We start from the raw sequence: 24,759 nt of genomic DNA on the forward strand, positions 1-24,759 counted from the left end.
ATGTCTTAATACTTTGCGAAAAAGCCGTTTTATGTAGTTTGTATTCGATGGCAAGTTATTTGCCTTATCACCGTATGATAATTAGTTGGTAAAATAACAATTAAAGATACAAAAACACTCGACAAGCCAGATTGATCATTTGAAAGTTCCATCTGCGCCTCAGTGCCTCCAGACCCCATCGCCCCGAACTAAAGATTATGTCCTCGCGCTTTGCTAACAGACGACGGTCAATCTTGCGATATGCCTACTGTCTCAAGGTTCCAAACCAAGCAACCCCACGACGCTTCACTATTAGGTCGTTCAACTCCGCCGTTCTACAAAGCCCGGCCGTCTCTTCAATGTAAAGCGAGGCGCGCTTTACGTCATTAGCCATCCTATCGTTAAGAAGCTGGGCCTTGGCGATGTCCGCTGACATATACGCCTTGAATCGTGTTGGAAGCGGGACCTTCCTTGGGCTTTGGAAAGAGAGCTGACATGAATTTGGTGAAGAAAATATGCTTGCTGGCGCGCGAGTACAGCTCACCTAACGGCAGGCCGACGGGTAGGAGGAAGTCCTCTGCAAGCATTGCCATATCCAGACGGAATTGCGCAACGGCTACGATGTCGTGACGCTCCTCGGACAGCTTAGTGCTACTATGCGCGACGTCTTTTGTCGTGCCATTCTAGACACAGCGCCGCAAGATTCTAATTAGGAATGGACTATGACCTTGCACCTTATCGCGGACACGTCTGTGACTACAGCCAGACTTTCTCGGCGACGCGGTTCCGGTACACTCCGTACAGACCCGGCAAACATGTCCCCGTCCGCTCCGCCAGTGACGCCTCGTCGGTGGGCGCCTTTCTGGAAATGTAGATTACGGGTGTTGGTTGAGACTCACCTCTTTCTTTAAAAGAACTTTCGTACGCGTATTTGCAAGGCATCTGATTCTGCCTTGTAGTCAGCCAGTGAAAAGTTGTAGATATTGTGGATCAAGGTTCCTCCAACTCCTCGTTTAGTTCCCCAACTTTATTGTGTAGCTTGATTGGCTTAGACTACAAGATTGATTTGAAATAAATTAAAAAAATGTCTACAGAGTACTATCAAGGTTTTTGTAAATGCATCCATTTCTTCAAGACATGACTATACGATACCGGCCGGTAAAGGCTGTAAAGTACGGAGTAAGACTTGTGTAAATAACGGATGTGCGGAAGTGTCGTATTCGTAATAAATGGAAAGACTGAATGGCATGGCCAACTCATCTTGTACGTAACAGGAGAAGTCCGACTTTTATCTCAACAAAAACTTATGGTACCAATATTAGAATGCGTTCTGGGTTGCCTTTGCGCACCACAGCGGCATTATTGTGATAAAGCGGCGCGACACAAGGACAGAATAATCAACCTGTCCATCGTAAGTAGGAGAAGTTCTCTACGGAGTATTGTTCGACATACGTCGTACTTGGACAGCGAGGCTTGCGGATTAGTGCTGGCGTGTGGACAAGATGGAGACGCGAAAATAGCGGTGGAATCTACTCTTGCTAGCAGGATATCCACTCAGCTGAATTTTTGCTTTTGATTATTCGAAGTAGAATGCGACTTGTGATTGGCTACGTTTGATGATTACGGGTATTTCAGTCAGCTTCAGTTCTCCTAGCCATTCCGGCCAGTCTACGCCCGTCTTTATGCTAGTCCCTGTGTAAGTCTTGGTGTTGCCTCGCAGTTGCCCTCCTACGACGACCGCAATACAACTTACGCGTAAACTTCCGAGATGCTTTACCATTTTCATTATCGCTGTCTCGCTCTCGCATTCTCACACGTCGTGGCAGGGCATGTAAGCGAGCAGAGCTCTTTGATTGATCTTGTTTTTTCCCGCGTGGTGCTAACAGTATTATGTATCTTAGCATACGGAGTATGCTCCGTACATAAATAATAAATAATACTCCGTGTACACCATGTACTCTGTATGCTCCGTACTCCATACATAATAGCTGCATTGTGGGTCTACGCAGATCTTTCAACACAAAGGAGCATTATAGGAGGTAGCGGATGTTTTTTGCGGATGTGGAGGTAATGGATACCGGGATACCTCAATCGGATGCCAGGGGTGCCCTGATCTAGTTGGCCTGCGCCACACGGGAAAATAACTTTCTCAGAGGGGCCACCAGTAAGATTGCAGAGACCTTGGAACTGGTACGGAGTATTACGGATCACTCCGTACGGAATACAACGTACAGGGAAGTATAAATGGGAAGAGCAACAGTCCGGACACACTATACCAAGTGTGGGCTAGTAGATGCCGATCGTAGTTTGGTTACAAAGTTCTAGAGGCACTGCCGAAGGGTCTGCCTCTTATTACTTTACACATTCCTCGTAATTCTTACAGCGATCTACAAACAATGCTACAGTGCATTTGCCACACCGCTGCTGTACGGAGTAGTATAGGAGTACCCCTATACTCCGTATGGTGGCATGTACAGATGTCACCGTGGGTATCGCCCGGCAGTTCCGCTTAGTACGGCGATCTTACAACCTAACGTTCCCTCCGCTAACATGTACTCCGTACAAGGCGGGCGTCCACAGAGAGAAGGCCCGTCGGAAGGCAGGCAGCGGCCGATTTACACTTCTGACTACCGCATCTGGGCTTTGTGCTGCTGTGCTGCTTTGGGAAAGTTGCGGTAATCCGCTCCTTACTCCGTACGAATGTACACTGAATCCTTGGGAGCGTTGCGCCGTGTGGACTGACCGCACAAGGCACCCCATCTTTCATCTCCATCTCTCACCCCTTTTTGTTCTTGACACGATCCATGCTGCCTCTTGTCTAGGTATATAACCATGAACTCTGTCCCTCTTCAAAATCAACTTCTTTTTCCCTCATCGGCTCACCTTCCAATTCATTCGCTGCCAAGTCACTCTCTACAACTTCCAACTGACCACTCTCTTTTAATTTTTAATCCAACCCAACCCAACCCAACCTTCAAGATGAAGTTCTCCGTTTTCACTGCCGTGGCTTGCTTTGCTGCCAACGTCTTTGCTGCTCCGGCTAAGCGCGATGTCTCGGCTGCCGTGATCGCCAAGCTTGAGACCACCCTCAACACGGCCATCACCGAGACTGCCACCATCCGTTAGTTTCCCATATTCCAGCTGCCGTTGCTTCACATACTAACACGGAACAGACGCCGATGTCAAGGGTCTTCTCAACATTGGCGCCAACGTCGATGTCGCCGCCAACCTGTCTGTTCTCACGTCTGACCTGGTCGTCCTGAACTCCACCCTCACCACGGTTGTCTCTGTCCTCGAGGGCCTCGGTCTCACCGTTGACACCGAGGTCGACGCTCTGGTCTCTGCTGTGGGCGTGACTGTGGTCGGTCTGCTGGCTGAGCTCCTGACTGACGTCACCAACCTCGTTGACTCTCTGACCGTTGTGGCTGGTAAGTCCCTTTGCTTTACTGAACCGTGATATCTCTTCAACACTCGCTCACACTTTCACAGACGTCACCGGAGATCTGAGCGTTGCCGGTCTTCTTGCCACTGGCGCCTCGGTTGTTGCTACCGTCACCGCCACCCTTTCGCCCCTTGTCGTTGCTCTTGGCGCCGTCCTGAAGCTGGCCGTCTGCCTGCCGATCGTCGGTCACGTTCTTGTCGGTGTCGTTGCCGTCCTGTAAATTGCTTAATTGCAATTTTAAAACCATCTACGGAAAAGACAAGCAAAGGAAGGCGTAGCCTGGACTTGCGCCGCGAGATTGTATCTATTTCGCGAGGATGCATCTCTGCGGCAGGCAATTGGGCTGGAGATTCAAACCCAACTTACAATTCTTAGTCACTACAACGTGTAGTAACCATACCTAGTTTAATAAAGTGTACGTTGGAGGTAAAAGATTGCCAAGATGCTGGTATTGTGATCAATGTGTTTGCAGAGCTGTTTTTTGTCTTGTGTTTGATGAAGCCCACTGTGAGCTCAATCAATGTGATAGAAGTAGCAATGTAGCCAGAGAGCGCCTCCGTATCCATGCGTATCCATGTCGAAGAACCATGACCTGGAGACACTTGCGATATATGTCCTGCGCTATAGTACTCATCGAAACAGTCATAGTCCTTTAGTTTTAGCAATCGCTACAGTTGCAGGTGCACAAGACGTTTATTTCTGACTTGCGTGTGTCAAAGCCGTGCGCCAACCGGGGTCATTCTGCCATAGCGGTGAAACGTACTCCGTATTGCGGGCGATTCGTGGACAAATGTGGAGATTTCGTTGCCTGCTCAATGTTCACAACAATCGTGAAGACTCCAAAAGCACAAGATGACCCTTCTGCAATTACCTTCGAGACTCTAGTTCAAATATTCGGCTATCTTGACCCGTCAATATTCCATGGTGACTTGGGGCGCCTGACAGTTTGCAAGCAGTGGTTGAAATTTGCTCATCCCATATGCTTCAGATGTATTACGCTTTCTCAAGAATCTCAACGAATTCTGATATTATCAGAGGAAAAAAGCAGAAAATTTGCACCCAAAGATCTCCACACTCCGTCTCCAAGACCATCCTTCAGAGCTAAATGCATCGAACACGCCCGCCCCGACTGAGGTTTCTATATTCAATCAGCTAGACACATGGAAAGCTTCATTAGACCACGACACATCTTAGCCTAGCGTTATAGCCTAACGATCTCGCAAGTTGCGTGAAATGCGAATACATGCCTCCCATCCTCGCTCTCTGGAACCCCTCGACAGTCTCCACGATTATCTGTCACTGCACCTAATGCAAACATTGCTCTCCGTCGACAATATGAGCACACTGGTTCTAGAACTACCTGTCGGCTTCCAGATAGCATCGGGAGAGGACGAGAACAACTGCCACATCTGCCCCAAGTTCAGTGCCCTGCTTCGAACTCTCGAAACACTTCCATATTCGTATGCGCAGAATCTGCCCCGATTATTGAAACCCCAATACTCCGACGATCTACGATTGAGTGAGGTGGTTGTGAGCTTGAGTTTACTTGAGGATATACTAGGTATAACGGCGGCGGCCCGCTCGAACCGATGCGGTCTTCCTGACGTAGGATTACCCGAATTGACGGCAGACATGCGCGAGCAGGCAGAAGCTCTCGCAGACAGGATGCTATCTCCCAAGATACTGAGGATCCTGAGACTTTCACTCCCGCAATTAAAGTACAGGTGTCGGATGTGCTAAGCGGCGAGGCTTTGATACTGGACGACGGAATGCCGTGGAGTGCAGACGGAAAGGTTTTGGAGCTACCGAAACCGGAATCGGACTTTTCAGACGACGCTTTATCTTGTGCCTCGGAAGAATAACAATGCCGTTCTGCCATTGTGCGTACATAACCTGGTCGATCCAGATCCAGATTGTTGCCAAGATTGCCAATAAGCTCAACTAGCGCTGGCTGACGACAGCTCGGACGCCGTTGACGTGCTCAACGATCCACACCCTAAGACAGGCTAGGCGGCGATAATGGACACTGGGCGGCGCATCTCATAGGACGAGGATGGGAAAAGGAGAATTACATGATATCAGTGCGGCATGAGGCGATTGAAGAGGAGCTCGAGGTGGGCTCATGGAATGCCCATCTTAAAGCCAGGAGGGACTTACAATACGATAACATCCTGACCGGTCAACACTTACTACATCACAACAGCGACAGTGACAAGTAAGATGGGTTCTGTCGGCGATACAAAACGGGTGGACAGCGTACCGCTGCTAGACCGGCGCATTGAGCTGGTGGATCGGTTCATTGACGAGCCGCGGCCTCTGCGGGTAGCCGTGATCGGTGGCGGACTGACGGGCATCACGGCGGGCATCCTGCTGCCGGCAAAGGTGCCGGGGATCCAATTGACGATCTACGAGAAGAACGAGGATTTTGTGAGTTGTCGGCCATCTCTCTGCGACCCCGCAGCTCACACGCAGCTCTAACAGAAGCAGGGGGGCACATGGCTGGAGAACAAGTATCCGGGAGTGCGTTGCGACATTCCGTCACATGTTTATCAGTCGACGTTTGCGCCAAAGACAGACTGGACGGACCAGTTCTCGTACGGGCCAGAGATCCGAGAGTACTGGCAGGGAGTGGCGCGGCAGCACGACGTGTACCAGTACGCGCAGTTTGGCAAGCGGGTGGAGGCGGCAGACTGGGACGACGAGGCGGGGGTGTGGACGCTGACGATCGAGGACGTGGCGACGGGCACACGGACGGCGACGGTGCAGGCAGACGCAGTAGTGACGGCGGTGGGCCGGTTCAACGCATGGAAGCTGCCAGACTACCCGGGCATCAGCGAGTTCCAGGGGCTTCTGCGACACACGTCAGACTGGGATCCATCGTTTGACCCGACAGGCAAGCGGGTGGCGGTGATTGGGAATGGGGCGAGCGGGATCCAGGTGGTGCCGGCACTGCAGAAGATTGCGGTCCGGGTGGACCACTACGCGCGCAGCCGGACATGGATTGCGACGTCGTGGGCAGGCGACGAGCGGACGCCGGGGCCGCAGCCGATTGAAGAGAGCACCAAGGCGGCTTTGGGCGGCGATGCTGCGACGTATCTGCGGTACCGCAAAGAACTTGAGGCCAAGTACTGGCGGCGGTTTGGCACGTTTCTGCGCGACGACGAGTCGGAAAGCGGGCGGCGCGACAACGAGGCGCTGCGTACAGCGTTTTCCGAGGTGATGCGACGACGTATCGGCGACCGGAAGCCGGAGCTGCTGGCCGACCTGGTGCCCGACTTTGCTCCCAACTGCCGGCGCCTGACGCCAGGTCCTGGCTACCTCGAGGCACTCACGGCCGACAACGTCGACTACGTGCGCACGCCCATTGCGCGTTTCACGGCCAGCGGGATCGAGACGACTGATGGAGTGCAGCGCGACGTCGACGCCGTCTTCTGTGCCACCGGGGCCAACGTCGACATGGTGCCGGCCTTTGCAGTGCGAGCACGCGGCCAGGATCTGCGGACGGTCTGGGGGGCTGACGGGACTCCCGGCAGCTACGGCTTCCCTTACACGTACCTCGGTGCGGCCACGCCCGGATTCCCGAACCTGTTCTTTGTCCAGGGACCCCATGCGGCTGGTCCCAGCGGTACGGTTCCCCATGCAGTCGAGACCCAGCTCACGTACGTGGCCCAGGTGCTGCGCAAGATCGGCCGCGAGGGCATCAAGGCCATGATGCCCAGCACGCGGGCGGCTGACGATTTTGTCGTGTATGCGCGCTCGTTCTTTGACCGCACTGTCCTGACGGACAATTGCAGCTCCTGGTACAACAGCGGGCGACCCGGCAGCTTCGTCCACGGCCTTTGGCCTGGCAGTGCTGGCCATCTCTCGGTCGTGCGGCGCAGCCCACGGTGGGAGGATTGGGAGTACGACTATCTCGGTGGCGGAGGTGCGGACGCAAACCGCTTCGCCTGGTACTTTGGCAATGGCTGGACGCGCGACGAGTCTAACCCCGAGGCTGACCTGGTCTCGTACCTCAAGCTGCCAGGCGAGGTGGCGCTTAAGGATTTGCACGAGGTCTGGTGGGATCTGCCTTAGAGACGAGTTGATGACAATATACAACGCAGTAGACAATTCAAGCATAACAAGACTGGAATGACTATTTTGGGCGTACTGTTATCGCAAGCAGTACTCCGTAGTAGTGTCATTTGGCGCTCTGTCAGATCTGCGCATATATATCTTTCTGCTGCCTAACACCTCATCAACCAATGAACGGGCTTGTGGTTTAGTGGTATAATACTCCCTTAGCATGGGAGTGGTCCAGGGTTCGATTCCCTGCAAGTCCATTTTTTTCGCCTTTTTGCTTTTTCCGTTCGTCCGCTCTTGAAACTGCCGTTCTAGACCGCCTGCCATGTAGCGCGATGTGCGTGTAAGAGAGAACGCCATCGGCACTTCGATGGCGACATGTCACGTCAACGAAGCCAACTTTTTTGCACGTACCCGCTCGGAGCGGCGACTGCCGGCCATTGGGAGGTCTTGGCACCAAGTACATTATGTCTGCAAGGGCCGGAATGCCAGAAAAAGGCACCGTACTTGCACGCCATCGCATCTAACGGATTTCCCTCGATTCGTCCTATTCGCCTGTTTGTCCGTCTCTCCGTCCCTTATCTCCCATCACACAATCATGGCGTCACAGCAGAGCGGCGCTGCCGTTATCCCCAAGAAGCGGCTCATTGTGAATGCCTTTGTCGAGATGTGTTAGTGGGGTCTCTTCCCCTCCTTCGTCTTAGGTGGTACTGACGTTTTATGCCAAACGACAGGCAGCGGCCACCAGTCGCCCGGCCTCTGGAGACACCCAGACGACGAGTCGTCGCGCTTTGATGAGATCAGCCACTGGGTGGAGCTGGCCAAGCTGCTCGAGGAGGCCAAGTTTCACGGCATCTTCATTGCCGACGTCTTGGGCGGCTACGACGTCTATAAGCACTCGCTCGAGCCCGCCATCGTGTCTGGTGCCCAATGGCCCGTGACCGAGCCGCTGTCGATCGTGTCTGCCATGGCTGCCGTCACCAAGAACATTGGCTTTGGCGTGACCGTCTCGACTACGTACGAGCAGCCCTACCACTTGGCTCGTCGCCTGTCGACTGTCGACCACCTGACCAAGGGCCGGTGAGCATGGCCTCCAGTCTGCCTTGGCTGTGCGTTGCTAACATTGTTCAGGCTCGGCTGGAATGTGCGTGATGCGTGTGTGTGTGTGTGTCTGAGCTCTACAACGGCCGGCTAACTCTTGCAGATCGTCACCAGCTACCTTGACTCGGCTGCCCGCAATCTAGGCCGAGCCGAACAGCCTGCTGTGCGTTCTTCTTCCCCCTTTCCGTCGGCCTATCTCGCTGACCTTTCTCCCCAGCACGCCGACCGCTACTCCCAGGCGGAGGAGTACATCCGGATCATGTACAAGCTGTTCCAGTCGTCGTGGCGTGACGACGCCGTGCGTCTGGACCGCAAGGCTGGCATCTACACGGATCCGGCCGCTGTCCGGCCGATCGACCACGCCGGCCAGTGGTTCAACGTCCCAGGCCCACACATTGTGCACCCGAGCCCGCAGCGGACGCCGTTGCTGCTGCAGGCCGGCACTTCGCCGGCCGGCCGCAAGTTTGCCGCCCAGCACGCCGAGGCCATCTTTGTGTCGGCACATGCGCCGGCCGTCGTGGCTGCCAGCATCGCCGACGTCCGCCGTGCCGCCCGCGACGACTATGGCCGTGATCCCAGCCGCATCAAGGTCCTGGCCCTCGTCACTCCTATCCTCGGTCACACCGCCGCTGAGGCTGCTGCCAAGCTCGCCGACTACCGCCGCTATGCCGACGCCGACGGCGCTCTCGCCCTCTTCGGCGGCTGGACTGGCATCGATCTCGACCGCTACGGCGACGACCAGGAACTTCGCGAGGTCGACAGCAACGCCGTCCGCTCTACCGTCGAGGGCTACGCCCGCTTCGCCCCTACCATCGGCCCTGATGGCGCCAAGACAAACGGCCGCTGGACCAAGCACACCGTTGCCGAACACGTCAGCATCGGCGGTAATGGGCCCCTCCTCGTTGGCACCGCTGCCCAGGTTGCCGATGCCCTCGAGGCCTGGGTTGCCGAGGCCGACGTGGACGGCTTCAATTTTGTAGGGGCTTTTTTTTTTTTTTTCTTTCTATACCTCTGTTCCTCCGTTTCCTTCGCTATTTGTCTCTTCTTATCCCATTCTAACACCAACAGGCCTACGCACTCTTCCCCCAATCCTTCAAGGACATCATCGATCTGCTCCTCCCAGAGTTGCGCCGTCGCGGCCTCTTTTGGGATGATTATGCTGTTCCGGGCGGCACCTATCGTGAGAACTTCTATGAGACCAAGGGCCAGGCGCACCCGCTCAAGGAGCACGTGGCTGCTTCTTTCCAGTGGCGTGCAGGTGTGCCTGCTAGCGAGCACCAAATTCCCAAGTAGAGTCCAGTCGGATGTTATAGATCAATAAAAATATATGTCTTTGTATGCATTGTCTAAGTCTTGTCTGGGATCTTGCAGCTTGCCTCGTTTCTTTGGCACATCACTTGTCCGTCTCTCACTATATCTTCCGTTGATCGATGCCCCCAGAAGAGACATACATCGGTCGGTTGTGTCCAACCCAAGGCCCTGCTGGGCCTACCATATCGGGCTTCAGGTCCTTAATTGTCGCCGCACCAATGTTGCGCATCGTGTTTACAATCTCCTCGTGGAGAACTGTCATGTCAGCGGCTACTCCTCTTGCATCCCCTGTCACCATCGGCACTCACTTTCTATCACGCGCCGCACGCCTTCTTGGCCGTGAGTCCCGTTGGCATACAGGAACGGCCGGCCCAAGCCGACGGCCTTGGCACCCAGTGCAACTGCCTTTACCACATCGGCACCCGTCCGTACACCGCCATCAATCATAATGTCGATCTTGTCAAACAGGTCCGGCCGGAGTACCCGTATCTCGTAAAGAACGTCGATGGGTGCCGGCGCATAATCTGCCTGGCGACCGCCGTGGTTCGACTACGAGAGATGTAGGTCAGGTGATTGATTCTTTCCTTCTTCTTCAGCCTTGGTGCTAGCTTACTAGGATAACGCCTTCCACACCGTGGTCTACACAGAGCTGAACGTCTTCCACTGACTGGATACCCTTCACGATGATGGGCAGTTTCGTATTTTTCTAGAATGTGTATTAGTCAGCTGCGGCTGCATCCCAACAAATACACCCTCGACTCACTCTGATAAAGCCAATGTCCTTCCACGTCAGATTGCGGTCTTGGTATCCTGAGATGGCGTGGCCGATGGCTAATGGTTCTAGTGGTTCAGACTTGGTAGTCTTGCCGTTGTCCTCACGTAACTTGGCGGCCGCCGCAACTTTGAGCCGTTCGTCAAGAGTGCGCTTCGAGTCTCCGGCGGTGTCGACTGTGAACATAACTGCCTTGGCGCCCATGCGTTCGACCTTGCGGAGAATAGACTCGGACTGTGTCCGGTCCTTGTTGAGGTACACCTGGTAGATCAACGGCTGGCTGTCCTCCCGGGCGGCAAACATTTCCTCCAGGCTGCAACTTGCGTTTGCCGAGATCTGCCATTGTCGGTCAAGTCAGCATATTATTGTACTGGTCTAGATGTTGTGCTTCTTACACTCTGGACAATGCCACACTCTGCCGCAGCGCGGGTCATGTTCACCTCCCCGAGCGGGTGGCCCAGCTTAGCCATGGCGGCGGGAGAGATGAAAATGGGCAGAGCTGTCGGAATACCCACAAACGTCGTCTCGGCGCTTCCGTTTGTCAGGTCACGCAGCATGCGCGGACGGAAGAAGTACCGCCGGAACGCGTCTCTATTCTCGTGGAAGGCTGTATCGAGTGGACACTTGGTCAGAAAGATGACTGGCATGAGAAACCGAACGGCTGAAAGACAAAGTGGAAGTACTGCCTACTCGTCTCTTCATCTGCCGCACTGCGGTAGTAGTACCAAGCCGTCTTGCTGAGCACACGCTCCGCCCATTCCTCAAAGTCCTTTATCAACAACAGATCCTCAGGGGGTGGCATTTCGTTGCGGGCTTCCTGTCGTTCAATCTCATCCTCTTCATCCTTTGCATCAAGCGCAGGAAGGGTGTCCGGATTAACGGTGCCGAGGCAGGCCTCTGGGCGGAGTGATGCCAGAGCGTTGGTCGGATGGATCTGCGAAAAGAGCTTTCTGTGCCGATTGTCGTTACAAGTCAGCAGATTTATTAGAGAAAGCAGGCAGTCCTTCCGACTCACGTAACGTCTTTGCCGGCACGCAAGAGGATGGCCTGCTTGCCACCCGGGTGCGACTTCAGGAAGTATGTCACATCATAGACATTACCCTAGAGAGTGGGATCAGGTGTCAGCACGTTTTTATGGTTGTGACAGCAGCGGCAACAGCAGCTCACTGACGTCTATGATGACCCAGCAGTCATCTGCTGTGACGTGCTTCTGGACCTCTTCGTACGGGATCAAGCCATTAGGCTCAATCAGAGCTTCACTGTCACTGTCCATCCGAATATATGATCGTTGACAGGCATAATATGCGAGTGTCATCACGGCCGATGCAGTACAGAAAGCTGCGAACACGGACCCTTCCCTGCTTGAGGCAGAAACAGAGGCCGGTGCGGTAGAATACGGTCTTGCTAACAGCAGACCGAGTCGGGTGGCTTTCACTGCTCTCGATGGTGCCAGACCTGTATATAGAATAGTGTGCGGAGGCTCATGGCGCAGAAGCCTGGCCGCACCTCTGCATGTGACCGACGAGAGCCAAACGGCCATGTTTCTGGTCGCTGAAAACGGGGCTCTTCTGAGATCGTGTGGTTTTCGGCATGGGCCCGCACAGAAAGTCTCCAGCGCCCATAGTAAGAGACGATCCAGTTGTATCGCACGAAGTAAGTGAGAAGAAAGGGGGGGAAGAGAAGCGAAGAAAAAGGATAGTAGACCCAAAAACGAAGCTCAGCTCGTTCGCAAGCAAATGCACAAATGCGACGAACCAAGGAAGTATGTCCAGAGAGTTTTACCACCAATTACAGTGCGTGATTCGCATCCAAGCGCTACCGTACCCACTTAAAGTGCACGGGCCCCTTGGCGGGGTCGATCCCACTGGACCTGGAGGTGCCTGAAAACTCGTTAAGCTTCGGAAAAATTCGCTTTTTTCGGAGGCGTCTGACAGCTGTAATGCATCGGAAGCAAGCTGACAGCCTTTCATTGCAACGCAAATCTACTCCGTACCCCAGCGACAATTTACGAATCAGAATCAATGCCGCTTGATATTCGCGATTCGCTTTGGCAGATGGCCAGTCCAAACCCTCGTTACATCAAAACCTAGGATCCACCTTTTTATCACCTTGGGTCCACCGTTCTGGCGGTTTTACTCAGGAGGGTGACATTGTTCCGTTTCCATTTCCTTTGTCTCTTTGTTTTTCTTGTTTTCCTCGTAAGAAGTATCTTACATTTGTACGGTAGGGTTTTGATAACAATCTCAATTTTATAAGTATACTGTATTAATGCCACAATGGCCAAACGTTGCCTTATCACTCAATCAGAGTATGTCAACCCGGTCAGACTTGAGAGCGTAAAATTGCAGGACACTAAAGGATACTGTCGTAAGTATTTTCGTGTCCTCTTTCACCCTCGACATTATTACCGTCGATTTAACCACTGCCAAAATCCTCGTCAACTTCGGCATTCCCATAGGCATCGTCTTCATCATCACCGTCGTCGTTCCCATCACTATCGTCATCACAATCACTGTCGTCGTTCCCATCACTGTCAACACCGGCAACCGGCAAGGACTGCCGGCCGCGTACCGCGACTGACGTACTGGCAAATATGCCGATTGTCTTTGTTAGTTCCTCGTCCTCTTCCGGAAGCTCTTTAGGTGTTTCATCAAGGCCCCAAAATCTATTAGCCTCTTTTGCCGACAAGCAGCCGAGTTGTCGGGAAAACTTGTAAAGAATCGATTGCCGTATATACGGTCCAGGCGAGGCCCAAAATGTTTTACCTGGAATTGGAAGGGTTTCGATGTCCTCATTATAGCAGGGTACCTCTCCTCGACGTCGGCGAAGAATGGACATAACAAACTTGAAGTATAAGTACCTCTTCGACGGCTGAAAATCGTTTCGCAACTTGAGCCTACACCGGTGTAAGTTTTCCACACCCCATACACGAGCGCTTGGACGGCCTATGTCTTTTGTTGAAAGATAAATCTCAAACTCAGTCTCATCCGGGGAGTCGCTGATAGGCAGAATGTCTGCCTTTGCCGAGTCTAGGAGAGATTCGTAGGCTTTTGTGCAGGCTTAGAGCTTCTGCGCAGAATTACGAGTAATATAGGTGATATGCACTGTGAGGAGCATGAGGCTGAATTGGGTGTAGTGTAAGCAGATGTGTGTTGTGTACTCCGTACTAAGGAAGAAATAGATACATCGCGACCCTTCTGGGGGTCCGTATTAATACTAGTGCCAAGCCCCGCTTTCGTGACTTCTGACCAACCACAGGACCGTACTGCCAAATGGGGCAGAAGGTCTACACTGTGGCGGATTCCCATGCTTGACAGCTTTCGACAAGAGCATTCCGTTCTTAGTGTCCCAAATGTGTTCTTTGTTATCACCGAACAAAGCCTGAGCTGTCCTTTCTCCCAAATTAGCGTTAATTATGTGGGCAGATTCGACGCCCGCCTCAAAGCTTTGGGAAATCGGACACCACAGGAAGCAAGTGGTGTTATCTTCCGGGTCATACGCCCTCATTAGCGCTTTACGAAATGCGTTGTTCTTTTGAGGCGTTCGCTTCGACTTGACAGACTTTGTTGCCCTTGAGATCCCAGGACAGCACCGGATAGCAGCATCAATGTATGCCCAATCGTCGAAAATTGCTCGAGTGCCCCAGGCGAGGTCGTCTCCCCAACGCCCAACTAGCTCGGACCCTTGAGTTCGTAAGATAGATACGCGTGTCATCAACTGCAGTTGATGTTGTAGCATGCTTGTGCGTTCCATCTTATATTTAGCAGAGGTGAGAGAGACGGCACCGTTCTTCCACTTTTCGTCTGCAAATGCAATATTATTTGTGACATGCTCGAGCGTTGCCTCGAGTTGCGACAAGTCGGTGCAGATTGATTTGTATGCATCAACCAATTTCCCTAAGCGACTTTCAAAAAAAAAAAAACGGTGTTTTTCGCAGGGGTGAAATTCGCCATCGCTGGTAAGCTGCCAAGCACGTCCGAATCCAAGGATTTTCTCAGACGAGGTGATATCCCGGAGGAGAGCAAAGAAGTTTTGCGGGAGGTTTCTCTCGGGGGTTCTTGGCCTAGGAAGTCATTAGTACGAAAGAAAACGAGTGCTTTTCCATATCTCGTTCTTCCTCTTACCGCTCCTCGGGCTGTTTCCCTATCTGTGTATCGGAAAGAATAATTTTTTTTCTTGACAGTTGTTGAATTGTCATACCACCTGCACCATGTGCCAAAGTAGGGATCCCATACCTTCCATCGTGGTAAGCAGGGTTATATATGACTGATTCAAATTTCAACAACAGCCTCCTCCGCCTGAGGGTTCCTGTGTTTGGCCTTCTTTGCCATTGTTGAAAACAAAGCGAGCGAAAAAAGGGATAGTTAGAGCAGAACAGGTTCAGACAAAATCTAGAAGGAAGGCAGCTGGAGCCGAACGATGAAGATAAAATTGTTCGGCTCGACTAACAAAAAATTGCAAGGATAGGAGGTGAAAAGTAAATAAAGATGGAGAAAACGAGATTTTTTTTTTGCCGAGTTAAGTATTGCCTTGTGCGACACTAAAAACAAATGGGTGTATTGAGGCACGCTGGAATTTGCTACACCGTAGGTTTCCTGGCAAACAGGGTCATGCCGACAGAGTCGCTCCTTCCCAAGCCTGACGGCGTCATTGTTCAAGTGACTAATATGGTTGCAGCTCGCTCGTCACCAGCTTGAGAGCATCCTGGCACAAATCCAGTGGTTGCATTACACTACAAAAAGGATGGACAAAATATGTAGAGTCCTACTTACAAGTAGCCATTAGGCCGGAATGCACGTCACCTTTTCTGGCGCGGACACCATCGATAGCAAAGACAAGGCCTAGAGGCAAAACGACGGCACAGCCACCTAGTAACCAGAGATCCCAATTTTTGGCCCGCCAGACAGACATGCGGCTGTCGGCCATCTGCAGGTGCATAGGCCGCAGCTGGTGGCCATTGACATCAACACGTAGTTCTGTGTCGTAAAGCACCTCTTCAATAAGGTCGGCCGCGAGGTGCTTCCTGTGGGATGCGACTCGGGCAATGAGCCTCATGCGTTCCATATTGCGGGTGATAGCACTATGCGAGTTGCCGTCCACGTCTACGACGTCGTTAAAAATCAGGCCGACTTTGTCGCAGATCTCCTGGGAACTAAAGTCGGTCTTGTTTAGCTGGAGACCAACGCCGGCGGCTGCCAGACGGGCGCTATAACAAAGCTGGTCGAAGAAAAACCCGAGCGTAAGGACGGGCGTTCCGTGGAAGAAGGCCTCATTGGCCGACGACCCGCCGCCGTGGGTAAGATAGAGGCGGCAGTGGGGGTGGTTAAGGATGGCGCGCTAGGGCGCAAACAGCGGGAGGAGGAACTCGTCGGCGTGCTTTCCATCGAGAAGGCTCTTAACGCAGAGAATTTAGGACGTTTTATGCTTGCTAAAGCGGACGAACGAGGCAGTAGGATTAAAGGCTTCGCGCAGGGACTAGCCGATAGACTAGATAACGCCGTTAATATAGCCAGCGTTAAAGGTAATAATAAGGTTGTAAAGGATAGTGTGTAGGGCGGCAGTAGGCAGCAAAATGTAGGTGCTAAGAGCAAGGTAGAGGGTGCGATCGTGCGCGCGAAAAAAATCGGAAAAGAGAGCCGATAGCGGTGGATAGACATTGTCGAGGATAAGGCTAACAGGGGCGATTAAGGGCGGCAGATCCTTAGGCACCTTAAGGCTAAAGAAAGGGTTAACCAAGACAAGGTAGGCAGGTTTAGGATCGGCGGGCAAAGACCAAGTAACGCCAGCAGCACGGCGCATCCGCTTAGTCTAGGCCATCCATTTTAAGGATAGCGGGCAAGGCTACAACAACAACCATCTCGTTGCGCAGCCGCGACCAGACAGAAGCGTGTTCGGACGTAAGGGTTATGTCGACCTAGAAGCCCGGCTGACCGGGGATGTAAGGCACCAGGGCTATTAGAAAAGGCATCTGCGGCCACATAACGGCGACCGGGATGCCGAACTGGACCATCATGTCCTTGGCAGCAGCCTCGGCAAAGAAGTCGGCCAGGATAAGGTCGGGGGCCGGGTTGGCAGATCGGGGCGGACAAGTCGCTTTAGGCCGGCGTACTCGGCCGTCCAGAACGAGTCCCAAAGGTACTTGGACTGCATAATAGGGCCAAGACCTTGGCTAGGGTCCCATCCAAGCATGCGGCTGTAGTGTGCCTCGGTCTGCTCGTCCATCGGGCAGTGGCCAACGACGTGCACGGCCGACAGAAATGGACAGTCGCGAGCCCATGACTCCTAGCCGCCCAGAGTGGCAAACTCGACCGTGTGGCCGCGGGCGGCCAGCAGTCGACACACCTCAAGCACAGGGCTGCGAGGTTGTCCGATCAGTACAAGACAGAACAGGGGAAGAGATCGAGGAAGCGGCTACCTGCATGCGTGAAGCCACCGGTCGTGACAACGGCCAGGATGCGACGGGCAGGCAGGCTGTCCGGTCCGGGCAGCAGGGCCGAATTTGTCGGTTCCGAGTCGGATGGCGTCATTTTCTGCTATAGCAATGGAAAAGATCAGAGGACGGTCCATAAGAGAAGTGCGCCGTCGACGCAATATATGCAAGAGAGGCCTGGAACTACGGCTATAAGAGAAAGCTCTCCCGGAGTTCTTCGGGAGGCGTTAGCGGAGGGATCTTCTCGCGGCTGCAGTCGTATGATTTGCTGGTCATCCTCCTCGGCGAATTTCTTGCAGGCCCAGGCCACCTAGACCTAGACAAGTTGCATCTCTAGGTTAAGAGATACGGCATAGGCATGGTACTTTTCGGACTCACAGCAATTGCGTAAGGAGGAGTAATACCAAAAGCTCTATGCTATGCAACATCGGCCGTACACAGTATTAAGCATTTTACGTACGGAGTACAGAAATGGACTTTAGCAATATCTAGCTGATGGCGCTTAGCGGAGCAATACATCCATTTTTACTGCTTAAGAAGAGATTACAGGAAGTTGTACAATGCTCTGGCGCGCGTCACCGTACTAATATTGATAGTATTACATAGTATTACCCCATATTTTGAGGGGAGAATAGGTGAGAAGTACGGAGTAACAATGTTCCGTACTCCGTAGTTACTCGTAGACTGCACATTTTTAGATCCTTCGACCCCACTGCATCTGCAAGCCCTAGACAATACGGAGTACTCCTTACTCCTTACTCTTTACATACGAGCATATAAAGGGGATCCACTTGTTGCCGCCTCCGGCAGAACGGACTAGGAACGGAGGCTTACCACATACCATGTAGGGAATTTGCTCCTTGATTGTGATCCTCTAGAAAGGAAGCAGGAAGGGGACTCAACGTCTCAGGGGACTACGACAACGAGACGGGTCTGGTCTGCCACGCGACTATCAACGTATTGTCGTTACGAGCCTGCCCAAGGAGGGCAGGACCACCCACGAAGCGAATGCAATGCTGAAGTGAGAGCTCCCCCAGCTACAGCCATGACCCAAATCATGCCTTTGGCGAGCATCGGCGAAATTCGTTTGGCTAAGGTAGGACGAATGTCCACATGACCTTGGATAATGTAAGTGCTGCACTGCTCTTTCCTGTATACGCTCTTCTCTCTCTGGACCCTCCTTCCTTCCTGGTCCTCATAGAACTGACGACGTAACCAGGCATGCAATTATCTTAAAGACCGACCACAACCAAGTTGCAGACAGGCCAACGGGACAGGACAGAGGCGGGTGTTTCTGTCAAGCGAGAATGACGATTCGCCGGGCAAGGTATGCATAAAGCTGATGGCCTACATCCAGCTCGGCAAGGTGGGGGGTGCAGACTGGGAGCGCAGTGGCTCGCCATGGGACGCGAACTGGTATCGATGTACCTTCCGACAGCGACGGAGCCAAGTACTCGCGCGGCTGCATTGCCTACGATTGCGTCAGGCTCTCATACGACGAGACGTTCCGCACATATCGCAGATGGAACATATCGCAGATGGACGATGGGCCAGGCTGGTCGTCTAAAAATTGCCCACACACGTGACGTATGCCGTACCGATTCGAGCACCCTTACTTGATCCACCCGGCCACCCTGGACTGCGCGCTGCAGACGAGTTTACTGGCCCTGGCGCCGGCCGGCACGGCGGTCGAGATGCCCAGGGTACTGACGGATCAGTCGTCCCCATTCGACGGAGATCACCAGACGCGACCAATCATGCTCTGCTTCACCATAGAGTAAGAGCGACTTGCTGTACGACATATATCGCCCGGTGCTACGAGCACATGCAGCCTACATGGACAAGCTGGCACACAAGGACCCACCCGACACTGCGTGTGCTGAAGATTAGAGTGGGCACAGCCAGCTCGGCAGCTACGACGTTAGCAACCAGCTTTTTCGAGCTGGCGCGCTCGCTGCAGGTCCATAAGCTCGACATTCAGCAGTGTCCGGCCGAGCAGGGCTTCGCCTCGGACACATACAACCGATAACGTGCTACATGCGACCAAGCAGATGCGCGTCACCCAGGACCACGTTCGGCGGCTGCTCAGAGCCGGCGACAAGCTGTTCACTCCAAGAATGGCGGCACGCATGGCGCGCGGGAGATCGACGGAAATGCTCTGGATTGGGTCTAGCAGACCGGATGTCGGACACGATGCCGGTGGACTAGTAAGGAGAAGCCGGCAAAATAAGCCGGTCAACAGGACTAAATTAAAGTCTGTGGAGCATGGCTTCGCTAACGAGTTGGCTGCAACGACATATGTGGAGGCAGTTCCAACTCATGGTTTGCAACAAGGTGTTCACCTGGCTTTCACCGTGGCAACATGTGCGCTGTCAGCAAGGATCACTTACGGCGCGTGCGCGCTAAAAGCCGAGGGCAACAAGACTGAGAGCGGAGCGACGGCTGTGACTGATGCGTTGTACACGGACGTGTTGTTGTCCTTCTAGCCAGTTCCGGTGCTGCTGTCTGCGTATCGCCCGTGATTTTGCCACAGGATGGGACGAGCTGTGCCTGCTGGCGCAAATGAGACGGAGGAAATCCGCCTGCGACACCATTGTCAGAGAAGTTACCGCCGGACTTGTGCGAGAGGACGAGAAGCAGCAAAACATTGTTGTGTGGCACAGGCCACCCGACCCACCTGTAGAGTAGGGCATGGGTGCCCACTCTGTACCCCTCAGGAGGACTCCGTACGCAGACGCAGCCAGTTCTACACCGTCCTGTCTGTCCAGACGGTGTAGGCTGTGATGCCCAGGCGACCTGGATGGAGCCTTACAACGATTTGTGGCAGTGCTCTGGCGGCACAGCAGACAAAGCGGGCGGCCATCTGGTCATTTCCGGCAGCAGCCAAAGATGGGTTAGGAGGAGTGATTTGTACTTGTGCAGGTCGGAGTCCTGACCGCCTAGTTGCCTGGCTGGCAGGAATCCACAACGGCAAAGTGGAATTTTCGAGTGGCATTGGGCACCAATGGGCACATATTTTGGCGCTACGGCGCCGCCCAATGCGGGCCTGGCTTTCCTTGTCTTCAGCAGAGGCTGTTGGCGAGTACTCGTCGTCGGCGGCAACGCAACAAGACTCCAGCGCTAGTCCAGACCGGGGAAGAGTATTTGTTTTCATGGGTATTGGCAATTCCTGCTGTCCTCTGCTCTCTCAACACACGGACAGAGGGTGCCAAAGACGAGCTCTTGCTGCCTGATGGAGGAATACTATGTCGACGGACAGGCGATTGGCGACCAGGTATAAAGCAGCTGCTTATTGACCAATGAGATAGACTCTCCGACTGCTGGACATTTTTTTGGCCCTTTTTTCTCTCTTTCAGCGCAGCTTCGCTCGGCCGCCATGGGTCTCTCGGACGTGCTGACGCAGCCGGCACTCGGCCAGGACATCCAACTGGGGATGCTGTACGATGTGCGGACGTCGCACTTTTACGGGGGAGTGTCGCTGTGGGACAATGCGATTGTGAACGAGAAGCAGGCGCTGGACGAGCACCAGGTGCAGAACGCCGAGTTCATCTACTCGTACTCGCTCGAGGAGGCGCGCAGGAACGCGGGTCTGGACGTGGAGGCGTCGCTGAGCCTGGAGCTCGAAGTGGTCAAGGTGTCTGGGTCGGCCAAGTACCTGAACACGAAGCAGACGAGCACGTACGAGACACGGATTGACGCGTCATGCGCGATTGCACGGAGAACGCGGAGGATCCCACAGGAGACGCTGTCGTCGATGCAGCACACGCGGCACCTGGACGACCCACGGTTTACGCACTTTGTCGGTGAGGTGGTGGAGGGCGGGGCAGCGACACTGAGCTTTGTGCGCAACTGCGCGTCCAAGGAGGAGGCAACGGAAGTGACGGGCAAGCTCAAGGCGGAGATCGTGGGGATCCCGATCGGTGGCGAGGCACAGATCGACCACAAGAGCAAGAACGCGTCGACATGGGAGGGCGTCAAGATCTCATACAGCGGGGCGATGGCCGAGAGCGTGACGACGCTGGACGACGCACTGCGGGTGGCTCACGAGATGCCGGAGAAGCTGAAGCGGCAGCTGAACACGATCCAGTACAAGTTGCTGCCACTGTCGATTGTGGACAGTAAGGTGAGCCATCTGATCCGGGACTTGGACGCGAACCTGGTCGAGAAGACGGCAGCAGCGCTCAAGGCCGGCGACATGGTGCAGCTGCGGCTGCAGGACCTCGTGAACCAGGACCTGTTTGAGAAGCGGTTCCCGATCATCAAGCAGCAGATCACCAACGTGCGGACGGCATTTGCGCGCGTGCGCACCGACTTTATCCAGGCGGCCCGCCGACTGCTGCCGCAACTACGCGACGGCACAACGGACGAGAGTGCAGCAGTCCAAAGTCTGGAGACGGCGGCGACGCTATATGAGCAGCGAACACGACTGGCACAGCAGTTTATCGACCGCAAGAACGTCGAGGTGGGGGTGCTGCGAGCGACTATCGCGTCGTTGCTGGCCGAAGGCTTTGAAGACCATCTCAGCGGGCTGTCGAAGCAGTCGCTGACCGAGACGCAGGTTCCGCGACTGCTGCTTTCGCTCGGGGGCCCTTCGATCAACCGGACACATCACCCACTGCAGGCCAAGATCGAGTCAACCAAGATCGGCGCGGCCGACGACAGCTCGGATGAGGACGACGACAGCGCAGACGATGTAGACGACGCGGCTAATGGCGACAACAGCAACGACAACGACGACGATGACGGCGAGGCGGACGAGTGGTTCGACAGCCCGCAGACGGTCGCCAGTCTACGCAACGCCTGCGAGCTTCTGCGCCAGCAGCGCCAGCAGTGCGCGCTCGAGAAGACAGCACCGGCCGTCTTTGGACTCGCCGACATCGACAAGGCCTATCGGCCTGGCCGCAAGAAGCGCGTGCGCACAAAGGTCGGGGCCATCGTGCTGGACTACAAGGCCAAACTGATGATCGTCACCGACATGATCCCGCGCGCGCCCGAGCCTCCAGTGCTGGCCATTGCCGGCCAGACCATCAACGTGTCCTGGGCCGCACGCAGCCGTCCAGACGCCGAGGCCGCCATTCCCACCACCGGCTACACCGTGCGCTACCGATCGCAGGCCAATCCGCTCAAGGACGGGCCGCTAGTGCACGTGACCGAGAAGGAGCAATACTGCGAGATCTCGTGTGACAGCAAAGAAGCCACCAGTGCAGTCCTGGGTCCCCTGGCGGCCGACTGCGACTACAGCATTCAGCTGCGCTGCCAGACCATCATTGGGCCGTCGGCCTGGAGTACACCCGTGGTCGGTCGCACGATCAAGCTGACGTCGGTTGTGCCCGAGATGATCCGCTTTTTCCAGGAACACCAGGCCGATCTGACTCTGCCGCGCAACGAGGCCGGACCCTGGGCGCTCAGCGAGGCCACCGGCCGCAGCACGCTCGTGCTCGGAAAGACGCCCACCCGGCGACTGGCCTGTACTGACAAGCGGTATCGCAACCAGACGGCCCTGGCGGTCGTCGACGTGGCGCCCGAATTCCGGCCCCAGATTCCGGCGGCCGACATCAACGATCCTGACAATACGATCGTGGTCGTCTTTGTCGGCAGCCGCGGCCACGGCAAGAGCACCGAGATCAATGCGTTTGTGTCCTATCTGCTGGGTGGCGAGCCCGACGACGCGGCGCGCGTGCTCGTCATCGACGACAACAGCAACGGCAGCAGTCACAATGGAAAGTGGGTCACGCAAATAGTCACGTGCTACCGAATTCGTCCGCTCTCGCCACTGTTCGAGGGCAAGACGTTGCTGGTGGTCGACACGCCCGGCTACGGCGACGCGCGTGGCGTCGAACGCGACGCCTTTGTCACGGCGGCCATGTACGAGCTCTTCAAGGAGGTCAAGCACATCAATGCGGTCCTGCTGACGGTGCGGGCCGGCGAGAACCGCGCATCGGTACTCGGCCCCGTCGCCACCTACGTCGGCTCGCTCTTCGCCAAGAACGTGCAGCGCTGTCTGCGGACCGTCTACACGTTCAGCGACGCCGGTGCGCCGCCTGCCCGCCGTGCCCTGCAGGAGCTGCTTCCACCGTGGCCGGTGGCCAGCGGCGAGGCCGAGGTGAACAACGCAGCCTTTGCCCTCGAACTGGACTCGGCCAACCGCGACAAGATCCGCGACTGGTGGCCCATGTCCGTGCGTGGCCAGCAGGACCTTATGCGCATGCTGCTGGGCATGTCGCCTGTCTTCACGGCCGCGAGCGCGTCCGTGACCGTCAGCCGCCTCGCTTTCGAGGCCGAGTGCGCCTTTGTGGAGAAGAAGCTGATCCGGACGGCCGGCGCTGCTCAGAGTGTCCTCTTCGGCCTCGACACGTTTGTCAGCGGCAGCAGCAGCGGCAGCAGCAGCGACAACGGCCGCCAAACCCTGCTCGCCGCCCTCGACGACTACCTCCGCACCCAGCAGGACCTCCCGACCGACATCCATGTGCTCGCCAGCCTGACCGAGGAGCTCTCCAGCACCGCCCTCCTCCACGACCCCAGCGCGCTCATCAGCTACATCGAGACGCTCATCCAGGCTGCCCGTCTGCGCGGCGCTCCACCGGAGCAGCTCATGCAGCTGACTGCTGCGCGCAATGCCCTCGTCGTCGCCCGCGAGGTCAAGGACCGTGGCCGCGAGGCCGCCGCCTCTTCGCGCATCCTGCTCGATGCCCTCACCATGCTACGCGACGACTTGGCCCGCCGCATGGACCTGCCGTCTCAGGACCGTGGCCGTGAGGACGGACAGCCATGCTCGCTCTACAATGACCTGTACGCCAGGTTGCCGCCCGCCGTGCAGGAAAAGGCTCCCCACCCCCTCGAGCCCAAGACGCTGCTCTCCAGTGGCGCTCTTTATCTGGAAAACCTGCGGGCCGTCGGGAAATTGGTTCGCTTGATGCTGAAGGATAGCAGTATACGCAATCCGGCAGACAGAGATACACGGCATTTTGACAAGGAGTAGAACACGGGCATGCATTGGGCTGTATATAGCATTGTGGTTTTTCTTGTTTCTGATCAATAATACATCATCTACGTACTGAGGAACGTCGACGTCATGTTGCCTCCCATGTTCGTTCGACCACGTGAGATTCTGCCAGCTGAGATCGGACGAGACCGTAAGACAGTGGCCGCAAAACACATAGTATGTACCATTCTCAAGCTTGACATTGAGCAAAACTACCGTTGCTGCATCTTCTCTCCTCTCCTTACGTTGCGATGCAGGTAAGGCTGTCGCCAAGAGCCTCGCATTCTAAATTTCCTGTTAGTGACCAAAGACACTAATCATGACAAATGCGGCCGTCACAGTGCAAGATAGTGCGCTTGGTCTTTAAAGATTCTGGTACTGGTAGAAGTTGTCTTTGCTATACTTAGTTCTAGAGTCGGTGACCAGCAGACGAGGCTCATATATACACCGTTTATCAATTTGACGACCTTCTACTGTAGGAAGCATGGCTACCTAAGACAGAAAAGGAAGTTCTCGGTGTGCCGTTTTGCCTAATCAAATTCTGTAGGAAATGACTGGTAGAAAATAACACAGGCGGACAATAACACTGGTGGGAAAACAGAAGCCTAGAATATTACTGTATAGTTGCTGACGCTCCACAATGCCTAGATGTGCAAGTGCTAACGTGGATGCAGCTGAAG

At 54.7% G+C, this 24,759-nt stretch overlaps 7 protein-coding genes across 7 annotated transcripts; 5 read left to right on the forward strand and 2 right to left on the reverse strand.

Moving 5' to 3' along the window:
• Window positions 1–2,958: 2,958 nt before the first annotated feature.
• Window positions 2,959–3,641, forward strand: CMQ_7494 (uncharacterized protein; the record flags this gene model as incomplete). Its single annotated transcript, XM_014314499.1, has 3 exons — window positions 2,959–3,100; window positions 3,153–3,407; window positions 3,469–3,641. The coding sequence occupies 3 exons, from the start codon at window positions 2,959–2,961 to the stop codon at window positions 3,639–3,641; spliced, it is 570 nt and encodes a 189-aa protein (XP_014169974.1).
• A 2,000-nt stretch (window positions 3,642–5,641) lies between these two features.
• On the forward strand, window positions 5,642–7,495 carry CMQ_7605 (flavin-binding monooxygenase; the record flags this gene model as incomplete). The annotated part of the gene is made up of 2 exons (XM_014314610.1): window positions 5,642–5,848; window positions 5,909–7,495. The coding sequence occupies 2 exons, from the start codon at window positions 5,642–5,644 to the stop codon at window positions 7,493–7,495; spliced, it is 1,794 nt and encodes a 597-aa protein (XP_014170085.1).
• A 586-nt stretch (window positions 7,496–8,081) lies between these two features.
• On the forward strand, window positions 8,082–9,877 carry CMQ_7110 (uncharacterized protein; the record flags this gene model as incomplete). The annotated part of the gene is made up of 6 exons (XM_014314115.1): window positions 8,082–8,154; window positions 8,218–8,563; window positions 8,615–8,627; window positions 8,688–8,747; window positions 8,802–9,560; window positions 9,653–9,877. 6 exons carry the CDS (start codon window positions 8,082–8,084, stop codon window positions 9,875–9,877), a joined length of 1,476 nt encoding a protein of 491 aa, XP_014169590.1.
• A 118-nt stretch (window positions 9,878–9,995) lies between these two features.
• Window positions 9,996–11,940, reverse strand: CMQ_7066 (mitochondrial fmn-dependent dehydrogenase; the record flags this gene model as incomplete). Its single annotated transcript, XM_014314071.1, has 8 exons — window positions 9,996–10,150; window positions 10,204–10,444; window positions 10,509–10,601; window positions 10,659–11,003; window positions 11,063–11,274; window positions 11,358–11,617; window positions 11,683–11,768; window positions 11,839–11,940. 8 exons carry the CDS (start codon window positions 11,938–11,940, stop codon window positions 9,996–9,998), a joined length of 1,494 nt encoding a protein of 497 aa, XP_014169546.1.
• A 3,306-nt stretch (window positions 11,941–15,246) lies between these two features.
• On the reverse strand, window positions 15,247–17,194 carry CMQ_7162 (udp-glucosyl transferase family protein; the record flags this gene model as incomplete). Its single annotated transcript, XM_014314167.1, has 4 exons — window positions 15,247–15,305; window positions 15,440–16,004; window positions 16,651–16,760; window positions 17,083–17,194. 4 exons carry the CDS (start codon window positions 17,192–17,194, stop codon window positions 15,247–15,249), a joined length of 846 nt encoding a protein of 281 aa, XP_014169642.1.
• Window positions 17,195–18,686: 1,492 nt separating this feature from the next.
• Window positions 18,687–19,785, forward strand: CMQ_7176 (uncharacterized protein; the record flags this gene model as incomplete). The annotated part of the gene is made up of 3 exons (XM_014314181.1): window positions 18,687–18,800; window positions 18,874–18,971; window positions 19,584–19,785. The coding sequence occupies 3 exons, from the start codon at window positions 18,687–18,689 to the stop codon at window positions 19,783–19,785; spliced, it is 414 nt and encodes a 137-aa protein (XP_014169656.1).
• A 688-nt stretch (window positions 19,786–20,473) lies between these two features.
• Window positions 20,474–24,076, forward strand: CMQ_7286 (fibronectin, type 3; the record flags this gene model as incomplete). The annotated part of the gene is made up of 1 exon (XM_014314291.1): window positions 20,474–24,076. The coding sequence occupies one exon, from the start codon at window positions 20,474–20,476 to the stop codon at window positions 24,074–24,076; it is 3,603 nt and encodes a 1,200-aa protein (XP_014169766.1).
• Between the last annotated feature and the right edge of the window lie 683 nt (window positions 24,077–24,759).

This window comes from Grosmannia clavigera, assembly GCF_000143105.1.
Source record: "Grosmannia clavigera kw1407 unplaced genomic scaffold GCSC_173, whole genome shotgun sequence".
Lineage (NCBI taxonomy): Eukaryota > Fungi > Ascomycota > Sordariomycetes > Ophiostomatales > Ophiostomataceae > Leptographium > Leptographium clavigerum.